Source organism: Rhinopithecus bieti, unplaced genomic scaffold, assembly GCF_001698545.2.
Source record: "Rhinopithecus bieti isolate Rb0 unplaced genomic scaffold, ASM169854v2 scaffold_15838, whole genome shotgun sequence".
NCBI classification, from domain to species: Eukaryota; Metazoa; Chordata; class Mammalia; order Primates; family Cercopithecidae; genus Rhinopithecus; species Rhinopithecus bieti.
In genome coordinates, this window is record NW_016808928.1 from 1,228,317 (window position 1) to 1,243,352 (window position 15,036).

The 15,036-nt window shown below is 42.0% G+C and overlaps 1 protein-coding gene across 1 annotated transcript in view; it reads left to right on the forward strand.

The window, feature by feature from the left end:
* Positions 1-15,036, forward strand: part of CSMD1 (CUB and Sushi multiple domains 1) — a 1,215,136-nt gene that overhangs the window by 1,135,419 nt on the left and 64,681 nt on the right. Inside the window, exons 51-52 of the mRNA XM_017887857.1 lie at positions 7,251-7,424; positions 9,188-9,361. Coding sequence (XP_017743346.1) covers positions 7,251-7,424; positions 9,188-9,361 — 348 coding nt within the window. The remainder of the gene's footprint in view (positions 1-7,250; positions 7,425-9,187; positions 9,362-15,036) is intronic.

Sequence of the window (15,036 nt, forward strand, 5' to 3'; positions counted from 1 at the left end):
ACTCTCGACGGCCACGTGGTCACAAGAGCCTGGACCGATAGGGCCACAAGCTGGTGGAAAAGATCTGATAACTCTGACACCCACTCTAGAGCAGGCTTTGAGCTAAGTCCCAACGCACAGAGCATGGTGCTGCACTCAGAACTCACACTCCAATAGGGGAAACGCATAGGTAGGAAAAATTAGAATGCCTTCTGCTAAATCCCAGACAAAACAGTAGAAAACTAGGAGGCTGGGTGTTTTAAACAGGCAGCACCAAAGGTAGGCTCTCGTATTGTAGGACAAACCTGAAGTAAGGGAGATCTTTGCGTCTTGTATGAATGGGCAGCTCTTCTTTTGGGGTTTGTGGAAGATGTGCACCTGCGGTGGATTTGGACTGAGGTTTGAGGGACAGAAACATGTGACGCCGGCAGGCAAAACTGCGGAGGAAGCTTTAGGACGATGAGGCAGGATAGGCCCAGGGAAGAAGGTGGAAATGTGGTATATTCAGGAACTACATTGAGACAAGGAACAGATGGAAGATTACTGAAAGCCCGGTAGACAGTCCAAATCATGGCCCTGGTTTGAGGTTTTCTTCAAACCAAATAGGTTTAAAAAAGCTGTCATTCACTAAGATGCGTGAAGCAGAGATTTGATCAAATGGATTTGTGGCAGAGGACTCGGGCCTGTGTTTGATGCTATCACGAACAGTACAGAGTACTGTAGGCTCTGCAAGGCCAATACCTCCATGTTGGACGAATTCCACACACTGTGATACCATGCACATCTATGCATGGGCGAAGTCGGTCAGCATTGCCCCTAGAAATTGCACTTGGAGGGGAAAAAAATAACTCCTCATTTATCAATATCCAAATGTGTTTCTTTAGCATATGCAGATCTAGAGACTTAAATATGTCTGTTGATGTGTACTGCTAATAATAGTTTTTCCTGCTTATAAGTGAATCTGATCCACCTGACATTTTGTGACCATTTGTTAATACTCAAGAAAAGTTTGCAAATTGGCTTTGGAATCTACTGCCCAAATAACTCTGACTTTAGCCCGAAGACCGTGTTATTGCACAGAATAGATAGACTAAAGCATATTGTATTGCCCTACAGGCACGGGATATTTGTATGTATTTTATTTTCACCAATAAGTACCGATAATCACAAAGCAAATACTGAGGTTGAATATTTGGCTTATAGATTTTCTGAAAATGGATTCCATTCTAATCCCCAGACCAATATTTAGTATTTGTACTGCTACAAACCTGCACATTGAAGAGGTGACCTTCAAGTAGGATCCTCTGGGGGGAAAAGTGCGTGTGTGGGAGACCTAGTGAGAGGGGAGAGATCCTGCAGTTCCAATGGAAGGAGCTGATTCCTCCCCAAAGAATGCAGGGCTCCAGGTCTGTCCTCTGTCATGGGAGACATTGTGGCCACATTCCCACTGGTATATGGGGTTTCTGCAGGAGAAGTGAAACAGTGGAACTTTATTACATTTCCAAATCAGGGAACCCATTTCTAAAATCACACTGGTCTAGGTACTTGTCGGAGACTCTCACCTGCTGTACTTGCATTTGAGGTGCTCACTCTGCGTGTGTTATGATGTTAAGGTAAATCTGCTAACAAGTACCTCAGGTCTCCTCGAGGGTCCACCTTGTGTCCGTCACTCAGAAAGTCACCACTAACAGTCAGTGTGGTGGTTTGAGGTTGCAAACCGCATGACTCCTTTCAGTATCAAAAGCAAGTGCTGCAAAAACAGTGCGAATAGCATAGCTAACAAAGCCAAATCCTGTCCACCAATAAGATTCCTCCTTTAAAACATAGCTTGGTAAAACCTCATTCCAGAAAACAGGTCACCCGGGGGGCACGCTGGAGCTCTGAAGGAACCAGTTTCTGAATGTTCACTCTACTGGAAACAGACAAAACAAGCTTTTGTTCTCTCAGCAAGGTTTTTTGTAACTTACACTAAAAGACCTGTGCAGTGGAATTGAGATGGAACTCTAGAAGCAAAGGCTTTGAGAGGCTGTCCTTGCGGAGGCCCCTGCTCTCCTGTGTTAAACTCTATAAACAGCAGGTGTGCGGCCTCCCCTGGTCTAAGTGTGGGCCACACTGTGTGGGTGTTAATGGAGTGAGTGGTTTCCCCTGTGTCTGTCCCTAACGAACTTCAGACTAAACTGACCTCACAGAGGGAATTCAGCCACTTTCTGCCCTTCTGAGTGCTGTGGCACGAATGTAGTTTGCAGGCAAATCTTGACCAATCAAGAAACTAGGCCTTTCCTCCTCCTCAAGCCTTCTTCCTGACATTTTGCTTGCGACATACTCTGTTTCCTTGCTATGAAAATGGACTCAATATTCCATCCATCTTGCTACCAGTCTCTGTGCTTTGTTCAAACGTTTGGTAGACTTTATTTCTTTCAAATCCAATTTTAGAGAAAGATTGTTAAAAAAAACTCACCTTTTTTTATAATAGCAGTTTTATAATTATAAAACTGCTTTTATAATAGCAGTTTATAATTACAAACAGTAACAAAGCTTTTGTCAGACACAGAAGAGACTGAAAAACTAGTGATTTTCAAAGCTTAGGGTACGGAAACTCTTTGTAACGCAGGAAAGACGTCGAGATTCCTGGGACCCACCCAGTGTACTGCAGAGTCCATACATATAACACCTCAGTGGCTCTGAGGTTTCATGGTGGTATTATTATTATTGTTTTTATTATTTTTTGAGACAGAGTCTTGCTCTGTCATCCAGGCTGGAGTGCAGAGGTACAATCTCAGCTCACTGCAACTTCTGCCTCCCAGGTTCAAGCAATTCCTCTGCCTCAGCCTCCCAAGCAGCTGGGACTACAGGCATGTGCCACCTCGATTGGCTAATTTTTGTATTTTTAGGAGAGACGGACTTTCACTATGTTGGCCAGGCTGGTCTTGAACTCCTGACCTCAGGTGATTCACCTACCTCAGGGATTACAGGTGTGAGCCACTGCGCCTGGCCACGGTATTCTTATTCCGATGACATGTTTTGTAGTATAGTGCGTAAAACGGAGTCACCGGAGCAGACCATTGCATTCTTGGTTCTGTCACTGGTTCTCTCAACAATTTTAAGCAGTTGGTGAATTACCCCATCCACAGTCATACCTGTCTTCAGCATGGAGAAAATGAAGAATTAAAATGTAAAATTCGTAAAGTGTGGTAGTAATTGAATTGTTAATTCATGCTTGAGCCAAAAGAAAATGCAGCAATTCCATGAGGATATATTTACATTATCTATCTATATACATTGGATTAAAAATCATATGAATTTGGCCGGGCACAGTGGCTCACGCCTGTAATCCCAGCACTTTGGGAGGCCAAGGCGGGTGGATCACGAGGTCAGGAGATTGAGACCATCCTGGCTAACACGGTGAAACCCCGTCTCTACTAAAAACACAAAAGTTAGCTGCTGGGTGTGGTGGTGAGCGCCTGCAGTCCCAGCTACTTGGGAGGCTGAGGCAGGAAAATGGCGTGAACCCAGGAGGTGGAGCTTGCAGTGAGCCAAGATCGTGCCATTGCACTCCAATCTGAGCAACAGAGCAAGACTGCCCAGTAGTGAGGTTATTCTATTTCTATTCATTTAAACAAATACTCAGTGAGTGACTAATATGTTAGAGACACTGCAGAGAAGCATGAACATATTACATTTCATTCTGATGAAAGAGAGAGAGGCTTTCTAGGTTTTGTGTAGATGACTCAAAACCAAGACTACATTAAAGATATTAAAAGAAAAAGTAACTCACATACAAAACATCTAGAATAATACTATCGTAGAAGAATAGAATCTTAAATTTAAAATAGAGCCCAAGGCCAGGCGTGGTGGCTCAAGCCTGTAATCCCAGCACTTTGGGAGGCCGAGGCGGGTGGATCACGAGGTCAGGAGATCGAGACCCTCCTGGCTAACACGGTGAAACCCCGTCTCTACTAAAATACAAAAAACTAGCCGGGCGCGGTGGCGGGTGCCTGTAGTCCCAGCTACTCTGGAGGCTGAGGCAGGAGAATGGCGGGAACCCGGGAGGCGGAGCTTGCAGTGAGCCGAGATCGTGCCACTGCACTCCAGCCTGGGCGACACAGCGAGACTCCGTCTCAAAAAAAAAAAAAAAAAAAAAAAAAAATAGAGCCCAAAATTCATTAAGTTCAAATTCCTCCTAATGCAATTTTCCCTTCCTCAACATATTGACATAATATCATTGAAATTTGGGTTAAATAGTATTCTGTGAGTAATATTGTGTGGTTATCCTCTAGTTGTAATAACCTACAATTGGTCTAAGATTTTGAATGTTTTAAAACAGAATTAACTGATGGCTGGACAGTGAAAAGAAGTGAAAACCAGATTGCTATCTACTTGTTTCAAAATGGGAAGCCACATTGAAGAAATAATTGTTCCATATTAGCAAGCTTAGATACTCAGCAATCCTGCTGATACATAACTTTTTTTTCATCAAGCAAGGAGGTAAAATGAAATGTTTTTGAAGGACATCCTCTGTTTTCTTTAGGCATTTGGTGCCAATTCCTCAGAGAACTGAAATGACCATGTGTCAGAGAGGAGTTGCTGTTGGGAATCTCTATTTACAATCATGGCTGTCAGGCTTCCTGCCTGATTTCTAGAGTACACAGGTGCTTCCTTGACCATTACAAGTACTTGTTTGCCAGGTTCCCAAAGAAGACTGCAACTTCAAAGTATGTGCACTTATGAAAAACTCAGTTTAGAAAAATAGTAAGGTTTCAAAGGAGTCATGTTTGTCTAAGTCAAGAATGAGGCCTGAACAGATTATCTAAAATGAGAGAGAATCTATTAAAACGCACCCCTCTTCACATCGCTGTTCCCTTTGGTCTCAAGTCCCCTCCTCTTGGAGTAGTTCCAGGCTTCAGAAGTAATCCCAAAAAGGAATTGTTGGTGTCATTTTATTGTGTGTTTCTAAAAACTGGCTATTCTATGCCTCACCTCAGAAATGGCTGGGATCTCTTGTGCTGGGCTTATGGGCTCCTCTGGCTCTCACCAGTCCTCGTCTCCCTGTCTCTAGGATTGGAATGATGGCTCCGTCTCCCCCATGCACGACAGAGCATGTTGTGCAAAGGACAGTGTCTGGAAAGGGGGAACCTTCAGAGCCAGTGTCCTCTGTGCCTTTGGTAACACTTGCGGCCTCAGGGGGTCTGTCTTCAAAATATGGACAATATTCGCCCTCATCCACCTTCTCTGCTTGTATCAAGTCTCATGTGTGGGAATGATTGGGACAGATCCCCAGAACTGACTTATTGATCCGATTGACTGGAATACCTGCCAATGCAGTAAAATTAGCCAAATCTAGCCTGGCTTTTTGTGATCTAACCTCTTCTACGAGTTGAGGCAAAGATCAGATTCTCCTTTCTCTCTTTCCTCTGCAATGTTACCTTTCTAATAATAAATTTGTTCTCCAAAATAGGAGAACACAATGTTTCTAAACTTTATCTTAAGCAGAAATATAGATTATGATTTTAACTTTCCCTAGAAGGGTATACTTAATCCCAAAGGAGTATGACAACAATTTTGCAATTTCTCAAATCTGGGTATGCAGGAACTTGTGTGGAGCATCATTGGCTGTGTTCCCTGTTGGGGAAATAAGTGGGCAGGGAAAATTTCCGCCTTGCTATTCTGCATGGACCCCAGGCTTCTGTAGCTGTTTCCCTATGATAAGTTCCTTTCTATAACTTCAAAGATAAATATTGACTATTACTTTTAGAATGGGTGTACTCTCACTTTATTGCAAAATTCCTCTTAAACCAATTGTTTGTCTGATTTATTCTTTATTTTCCTGTGAATTAAGCAAAATAAATGTTGATGCAACTATAGGACAGTGACAAAGATGATTATTTAGGAACTCACAGCAAATGTTTTCTCTTCTTGTGAATCCAAACCCCAGGTGTAACACAGGTCCCATTCATGTAAGTTACCCTTAAGCCTTTATATTTTGTTGATTTAATAAGAATACCCTTTCCATATATGTGAGGAAGGGAGAGAGAGAAAAGGAGAAGTTGGAGGAAAGAAAGAAAAGTGAGAGCAGTAAAGAGGCAGAAGGAGACGGAAAAGAAGGTAATAAAATGGTTAGTTGTGGTGGCTCACACCTGTCATGCCAGCACTTTGGGAGGCTGAGGCAGGAGGATTGCTTAAGCTCAGGGGCTGTCTCTACTACTACTACTACTACTACTACTACTACTACTACTACTGCTGATAATAATAATAAACTACTCGGGTATGGTGGTGCGTACCTGTAGTCCCAGCTCCTCAGGAGGCTCAAGCCAAAGGATGACTTGAACCCAAGAGTTTGAGGCTGCAGTGAGCTGTGATGATACCACTGCATTCCAGCCTGGGTGACAAAGCAAGAACCTGTCTAAAAAATAAAAATAAATAAAAATAAAAAAGGTGGGAGGGAGTGGAATAATGTCAGAGGATCCTTCTCCATGTGGAAGCTCTGTTAGTAAAGCTCTTTCAATGCCATGTTTGTCAATTGTTTTACTGTCTACACAGACATTCTGTCTCCCCTTAAGTAAAGACGCCTGCCCCAATCCTGCCCTTCTTCCTGTTCTTTCACTGTGCTTCTGGGTAAGCCCTGCCACCTGTTAGTCTGAACCGTCAGCTGTGCATGCTCCTGTTTTCCCATGCCCACGCTAACTTCAGCACATCTGTCCCTCGAACTCTAGACTTCTCTTTTCAACTGATTCCGGGCCATTTTTACCCAGACATCGGTTCACTCGTAACTCAGATTTTCATAATTCACGTTGAAGTTATTCTCTGATCCCTGTCTTTCCACTTGGAATTTCACAGGTAATTTGATTTTCTAGTGTGTCAGATTAGAAGCCCTCCTCACCAGTCTCCTAACTACCCATAATCAATAGGTTAAGAAGCCCTGTTCATACTAATTCCAAGAATTCCTTCTTTACTTTTTGCTTTGATTTGAAAATAGTATAACAAGGTAAATAACAGAATACAGGTAAGCAAAATAAATGAAATGAATAGATGGGAAAATCACAACTAGGAAAATACAAACCATTTCATATTAGAAATATTATTTTATCTACAATTTCTGAAAAAAATGATAAAAGAAAACTATTTAGAAGTATACATATATATGTGAAGAGAAAGATTTCAATAAGTTGTGCCTTTAATACTGTTATTGACTTGATAATAAAAGTGAGTTATGAAGGTACTACTTTTATAAATGACAAACACTCTAAATTTTAATATTGGTTTTATGCTTTTAGCTGGCCACTGCGGTTCCCCAGACCCAATTGTGAATGGTCACATTAGTGGAGATGGTTTCAGTTACAGAGACACTGTGGTTTACCAGTGCAATCCTGGTTTCCGGCTCGTGGGAACTTCCGTGAGGATATGCCTGCAAGACCACAAGTGGTCTGGACAGACGCCTGTCTGTGTCCGTAAGTGCGCTCTTTGTGGATGAATTCATCAGATGCTTCCTTTTGCCACAGTGTCTTTGGTTATTGGGTCACAATACACACCTGTTTAATCTTCACTGTGAAACAGAACAGCGAACTTTCAGTTTTGCCTGTACAAAGAAAGAGAACGGGAGAGCTGTCATGTGCACGCTTTCTTTTTTTTTGGATCTCCTTCCCGTTTTCTTCCCTTCAAACTTCTTTTCCTGACTCCACATTTAATTTGCTTATTAATTCATTTTCAATGGATCCCTGGCTAAATAGTGTCGTGGATTCCTCCTCCCTGATATTATCACAGGATAAACTGGGTGGAGAGAAAAGCTGATTGTAGGAGGGTGGAGGTGCAGGGTCTGGGGTCTGCTGGGCAGCTTTGCAGTCTTAGAAACAGCGCCACTCCCTGCCTCATCCATGTTACGTGTATTTTTGTCATTGTTTCGTCAAGAATACAGGGAGTTTTGTAAGTACTCTTTCTTTTACTTGAAAGAGGTAAAACTGGCCAGGCGCAATGGCTCACAACTGTAATCCCAGCACTTTGGGAGGCCAAGGCAGGTGGATCACCTGAGATCAGGAGTTCAAGACCACCCTGGCCAATATGGCAAAACCCCATTTCTACTAAAAATACAAAAATTAGCCTGGCATGGTGGTGGACACCTGTAATCCCAGCTACTAGAAGGGGCTGAGGCAGGAGAATTGCTTAAACCCTGGAGATGGAGGTTGCAGTGAGCAGAGATCACGCCACTGCACCCCAGCCTGGGCGACAGAGCAAGACTCTGTTTTCCAAACACACACAAAAAAATAGAAAGAGGTAAAATTACATGTAATGAATGATCAACGTTGAACTACATAACTTCAGAGATAAATATTGACTGTTTTTTAGAATATACTCTCACTTTATTGCCCAATTTCCCTTAAACCAATTGTTTTTCTAAAATATTGTGTATTTTCCTATGAATTAGACAAAAGAAATGTTAATAAAACAGTGACAAGGATTATATGTAATAGTGCTGTGAAAAATGTACAAAGTTCAAGGGTAAAAGCTTTACTTAGAGGAAAAAACATTGTTGACAAGATAAATGGGGAAGAAAACACCAGTTTATGACTGTAGTGTGTTTCTTTTGAAAGGGTGAGTGATGGCTATCTCTCCCTGATCTGTCTTGCTGTTATCTGGGGCATGGCATAATGACAGTTCCCTGCATTTCAAAGGATCATACAACAGAGATTCTCAACAAAATAGGACCTGAGTGTGCTTAGTTATTTTGCTGATTTCATGATGTGTAAATTGATATTGCAATAATTTATACATGGACAATTTAAAGTATCAAACAAATCCCCATACTGTCTCAAAAGGAGGGCTTCGCAAACTCAGCTGGTGTGTATGGAGAAAATATTCAAAACTCATGATTAATACAAGAATTTTTAGCATCTCTTGTTTTTCACTGCTTCATTTTTAAAGCATTTGGTATTCTGTCATGATTCAAGAGAGAAGTAATAATTATGATGATGAAGAAAGTGCATTTGGCAGGTGTTTGTTATTTTCCACAATTATATTAAAAGCCTGTAGGGTCAGCCTGTGGTTCTAGCTCCCAGTATTCCCTTCCGAATATAAATACCATCTGTAAACTGCCTGATTAGTGGAAAACCTTCAGCCCATACAGTTAGCATGCCTGCATGTTTCTTAGTAAATGATCCCAAGTGAAGGTGATGACCTGTTTGATATTTAACAATGGTGTTGACCTGTCTCTCTACAGCCATCACATGTGGCCACCCTGGAAACCCTGCCCACGGGTTCACTAACGGCAGCGAGTTCAACCTGAATGACGTCGTGAATTTCACCTGTAACACGGGCTATTTGCTGCAGGGTGCGTCCCGAGCCCAGTGTCGGAGCAACGGCCAGTGGAGTAGCCCTCTGCCCACGTGTCGAGGTAGGAGAAGCATCCAGGAATGAGCCCTTGGCTCTGAGAGTGTTGTAGGCTGCCCAGTAACACCAAAGAGGCTGTCTCCGTGAATCCAGGGCGATGCATCAAGAGTTCTGCAAACTCTCACCATTCAGGTGTGAAAGCATTTCCGAGAGTAAGCACAAAGCTCTCCGTGGCTTTTTCCTGTCTGTGGCCAGATGTTCAATCACAAAAATCTAGGATTCTCTCCTTTAAAGATAACTCATCTTCCATTTCTCTTTTTATTCATTCATTTACACGTTTATTTCTACCCTGTATAGTTAGCACTGGGGGGGCCGTTATGCTTCTAATTTTATGAATGTCTTTACGAAGCTCTTACTATTTTTAATTTTCAGTTATTTATTTTTTGATTCATTTCTTTAAACATAGTCACAGAGACCTGGGCTAAATCTGAGCTTCCAAGAAAATTCTGTTCTGTCTTTGTTGCCTTTCTAGATGTTTGAGCTCATAATGTTTAAGATTTCATTTCAATTACTTTCCATTAAACATCTCTCTTACTGATGGTGCATTGTACTTTAGTGTGAAGGGCAAGTATTTTTTTATGGTAGTAAGATGAAATTAAAGCCAGGAACGTATCAATGTCTCTTTCTCTGACGAGAACCTCTCTTACCTTAGGGCTCCCACAGGAGCTATCTTCAAATAAGCTGATAGCAGAGTGGGAACCCAAGTCATTTAAAAAAAGATTAGAAGTTGTGTAGAAGTTGGCTACTCAACTGCAGAGTTCTGGTTCAGGTCTAAATTGGAGGGCTTGGTGTAAACTCAGAGGCTGAGCAAAGACTCCTAGCTCTATTTTCCCTAAAATGCTAGTGCTGTCAGGATCAGAATGTTTGGGATTTGACCAACACACGAATGAACCCCAGTTCACTCGATTAACCACAGCGCAAAATGCAAAGGAAACCAGGGTTGGGGGTAAAGCCAGTGTCCCTGCCTCCGCTGAGCCCCAGCCCCTGACCAGACGAGGGAGCCACCCCCCTTAGAGAGCCCAGGGATGTGGGTCAGTCCCAGATGCACAAGGGTGAGCTTGCTGGAATCACAGCTTTCATTTTATCCAAACATGGTCTCCCTCAAAAAGTAAAAACCAAGAGAGGAACGTGGTTACTGATTTCACCGGAACTACAACTTTTCTTCTTCTTTCATTATATTTGTGTTTGTTTTTCCTTTAATAATTACATGGGAAATATCTGATGTGCAGAATGAGGGTTGAAATGATCTCTTTCGCTTTAGTTTCACAATCACAAGGAATAAGAGGAGATGCAAAACACTGCTGTGTTCTCATTCTAGCATAATTCAACCTTTTTGGCAGTTGAACTCTTATGCCTGGCAACTGTGCAGTGGTGTTTTAGGAAGTATGGAGCAGGGCCTAGCAAAATAGGCTCTGAAGCTCAAGAGAGCCGGCGGTAACTCTGTGTGGAGGCCACAGGACTCCATAGGGAGCAAAGCTGAGTTTACTGCCTAGGCCTGATACTTCCAGAGGCAAACATCCCCCACTCCGCCCTTGGCTTCTCACAATCATGTGTGTATCTATTAGCAATGTACTTCGTTTCTTTACTTAGTAACAGCATTATCTCAGTGAAATTCTAACATTGGAGATCTTGTGGGTCATCATCCTGATAAGAAGCTGATTTCCTTTGTAATCTCTCATTTTTAAAAATACTCAAAGAGCTCAAATATGTTAACATTGCGTTTTAAGATGGTAAGTCTTTAAATTACATGTTTATATGGAACATGTAAATTACATCATATGTACAGCGTGTTATTTTTCTTAGGATAAAATATCATCAATTCTCTTTTTTTTTCCATTAAAGTCCTCCTTTTCTCTGTTGAATGAGTAAATACATTCATAATAAAATGTTTCATTTGGAGATAATTATAGATTCCCAGGCAGGCATCAGGTATAATACAGAGAGGTCCTTTTTATCCTCTACCCACTTTCACCCAGTGGTAGAATCTTGCAAACTTAGAGGACATTAGAACAACCAGCATATGGACATTGATGTGGTCAAGATAGGGAATGTCCATTGTCACAAGAATCCACCTTGCTCCCCTTATAAACACACCCACACATCCCAACCTCATTCTTAATTCCTGGCATCCACTAACCTGCTCTCCACTAACCTGACCTTCTCCCTTCAAGAATGTTCTATAAATGAGTGCAGTCAGGTGGTGTGCAGCCTTCTGAGAAGGACCCTTTCATTCAACATAACTCTCCGGAGATTCATCCAAGTTGTGGCCTATGTCAATAATTCAGTCCCTGTTTTCGGTGGAGTAGAATTTCATGGTATAGATGTAACAGTTTGTTTCACCATTTACCCATTGAAGGATGTCTGGGTTGATTCCAGACTTCACTGTCACAAACAATGCTGCTATGAGCTGTTGTGAACAGGATTTTGTGTGGTTATAAGTTTTCGTTTCTCTGGGAAAAATGCCCAAGAGTATAAATGGTACTGGGACATATGGTATTTGCAAGTTTGGTTTTATAAGAAACTGCCAAGCATTTTTGCAGCATGGCGGTACTGTCTGTCATCCCTACCGACCATGTGTGGGCGATGAAGTTTCCCCACATCCTCTCCAGCACTCGGTGCGGTCCCTCTGTCTTATTTTAGCTTTCTTGATAGATGTGCGGTGGCAGCTTTCTGTGGTGTTCACTTGCTGTTTCCTGAAGGCTAACAATGAGAGTACCTTGTCTGGTGATGATCTCCATCTATACCAGGAAATGTCTGTTCATGCCTTTTGCTCACGTCCTAATGGAATAGTTTGGATTTTTTTGTTTGTTTTTTAAGATTGAGTTTCAAGAGTTCTTTATTCTATGTAATAGTCATTTGTCAGGTATATGATTGGCAAAATTCTTCCCAGTCTCTCGTTTGACTTTTCTCCTCTTCACAGGGTCCTTCGAGCAGCAGAAGTTTTAAATTTATCATCTTTTCTTTTTATGGGTCATGGTATTGATGTCAAGTCTAAGAACTCTGCCAACACCTAGATCTTGATGTGTTCCTCTATTTTTTCTATCACTTTGCATTTGATGTATTTTGAAGTCTGTGATCCATTTTGTGTTAATTTCTGTATAAAGTCTGAGATTTAAATAGCATTTCACTGTTGTTTTTTTAACCTATGGACATTCAAGAGATACTGGCTTTAAATAATTAAAAAGAAACATTATCAGGAAGGGCTTCTATGTTTCTAACCCAAAGTAAAAAAAAATTAAAATTGAATGATAAAGGTGTCTATAAATAATTTTCTGAATTAGATTTTAAATTAATTGACCCTATAAAACTTTGCTGTGTGTTTCTATGTAGCTGTACCCACTTTCCATATAAAGATAAAATGTTGATGGCTTTAATGTCTACATTTGCCACACATGAGTTATTTTTCATAAAAGTTTTAGTCTTTTAGTCAAAAAGCATCCATTTTCCTCTGTGAAGTGTGGGGTGTCCCGTGAGTGGGCACGACGGCGTGTGGGGCACTGGTGCTCGTTTGGGGAACTTTCCACGGCCCCGGCTGAGTTGTCAGCATGACGTCAGCACCTGCGTCCTCACCACAAGAGCAACAACAGCAGGTGCAAACTTCTGTGTGTGGGGAAAGAATCCAACCATCACAAGAAAATATTACTCTGAAAATTCATCCATCAGTTCCCTTTAATTTTATGCCTAGCAGAATGACCCAGAATGACTGTCAGCAGTCAGTACTCATGAGCTCAACTTCTTAGGCTACTTCTTTTGTTGTATGAATGCTGTGTTCTTTTCTTTTCTTTTCTTTTCTTTTCTTTTCTTTTCTTTTCTTTTCTCTTCTTTTCTCTTCTCTTCCTTTCTCTTCCTTTCCCTCCCTCCCTCCCTCCCTCCCTCCCTCTCTCTCTCTTTCTTTCTTTCTCTTTTGAGATGGAGTTTCCTCTGTTGCCCAGGCTGGAGTGCAATGGCACCATCTCAGCCCACTGCACCTTCCACCTCCAGGGTTCAAGTGATTCTCAGCCTCTCAAGTAGCTGGGATTACGCCACCACGCCCGGCTAATTTTTTTTTTTTTTTTTAGTGGAGATGGGGTTTCACCATGTTCGTCAGGCTGGTCTTGAACTCCTGACCTCAGGTGATCCATCCACCTAGGCCTCCCAAAGTGCTGGGATTACAGGCATGAGCCACTGCACCCAGCCTGTTTTCTTACTTTCAAAACCACCGTTGATGATAACGTCACGAGCCTTGTCTGCTTTCTTCAGTGCATAGGGGTAACTCCGGGCCAGCATGAGGCCGTAAGGGTTGAGATGGGAGCTGTCTTCATTGTGGCACACAGTCCACCTCCTAAAACTTTATCCACACTCATCTTTTAAAACATTAAAAACAGAACCAAAAGTTCCCTTTGTATTTTACACTAGAGGATTGGATCTGTACGTCCCAGGAGACCTTTGAGTGCTTCCTTCATTTTAATGAAAAATCCGCTTTATTCTTGCTTTTGATGAAAAAAAGATGGATCCTTCTCTTCAAGTAATTGGAAGCTGACTTCCTAAAAAATATTTTTAAAGTATATGCAGTTGGCGTCTGGGAGACGCTGAGAGTTGGGCTGTGGTTTGCCTCTGCCTCGGTGCCCCGACACTCCTCTTTTCTGACAGGATCAGGAAGGTGATGCTGGACAGGGACAGACAGCAGCCCCTCTGCTGCAGTTAACAGGATATTGGCAATAAATGCATTGAAGAAAGAAAATATAACCTTACCTTCAACAAGGGGGATGATTTAGAAAACCCAGACAGGCAGTCCACACGCTTTTGTTGCTTCAAATTTTGGAAAAGTGTCTCCAATTTAAAGGACTTCACTAACTAGGAAGTGGCCTCTCTACATTGTTTTTAGTTTTAAAACACACGTTAAAGTTTACATAAGTGTATATAAAGGGTATATACATTTCTAATGAGTAAAAAAATCTGCTTTGAGATTCATGAGTACTGGATGAAGCTCCAACACTTGATATTGGACAATCCTTTCTTTCAGTGTTTATTTTATTCTTGAGATAAAATTCAGTCAGGCACAGTGACTCATGCTTTTAATCCCAGCACTTTGGGAGGCTGGGGCAGGCAGATCACTTGAGCCCAGGAGTTTGAGACCAGCCTGGGCAGCATAGTAAAACCCAGTCTCTGCAAAAAATACAAAACTTAGCCAGGTGTGGTGATATATGCCTGTAGTTCCAGCTAGTCAGGAGGCTGAGAAGAGAGGATCCCTTGAGCCTGGGAGATTGAGGCTACAGTGAGCAAAGACATGGCATTTCCAGCCTGGGCAACACAGCAAGACCCCATCTCAAAGGAAAATCAGATAGTATAAAACTAGACCTAGTTTGTTGGGCATGGTGGCTCACGCCTATAGTCCCAGCACTTTGGGAGGCCGAGACAGGCAGATCATGAGGTCAGAAGTTCAAGACCAGCCTGACCAACATGGTGAAACCTCGTCTCTACTAAAAATACAAAAAATTAGCTGGACATGGTGGTGCGCACCTGTAATCCCAGCTACTCGGGAACTCGGGAGGCTGAGGCAGGAGAATTACTTGAATCTGGAAGGTGGAGATTACAGTGAGCTGAGATCACGCCATCGCACTCCAGCCTGGCTGATAGAGTGAGACTCCATTAAAAAAAAAAAAAAAAAAAAAAAAAAAAAAAAAAAAAAAAAAAAAAAAA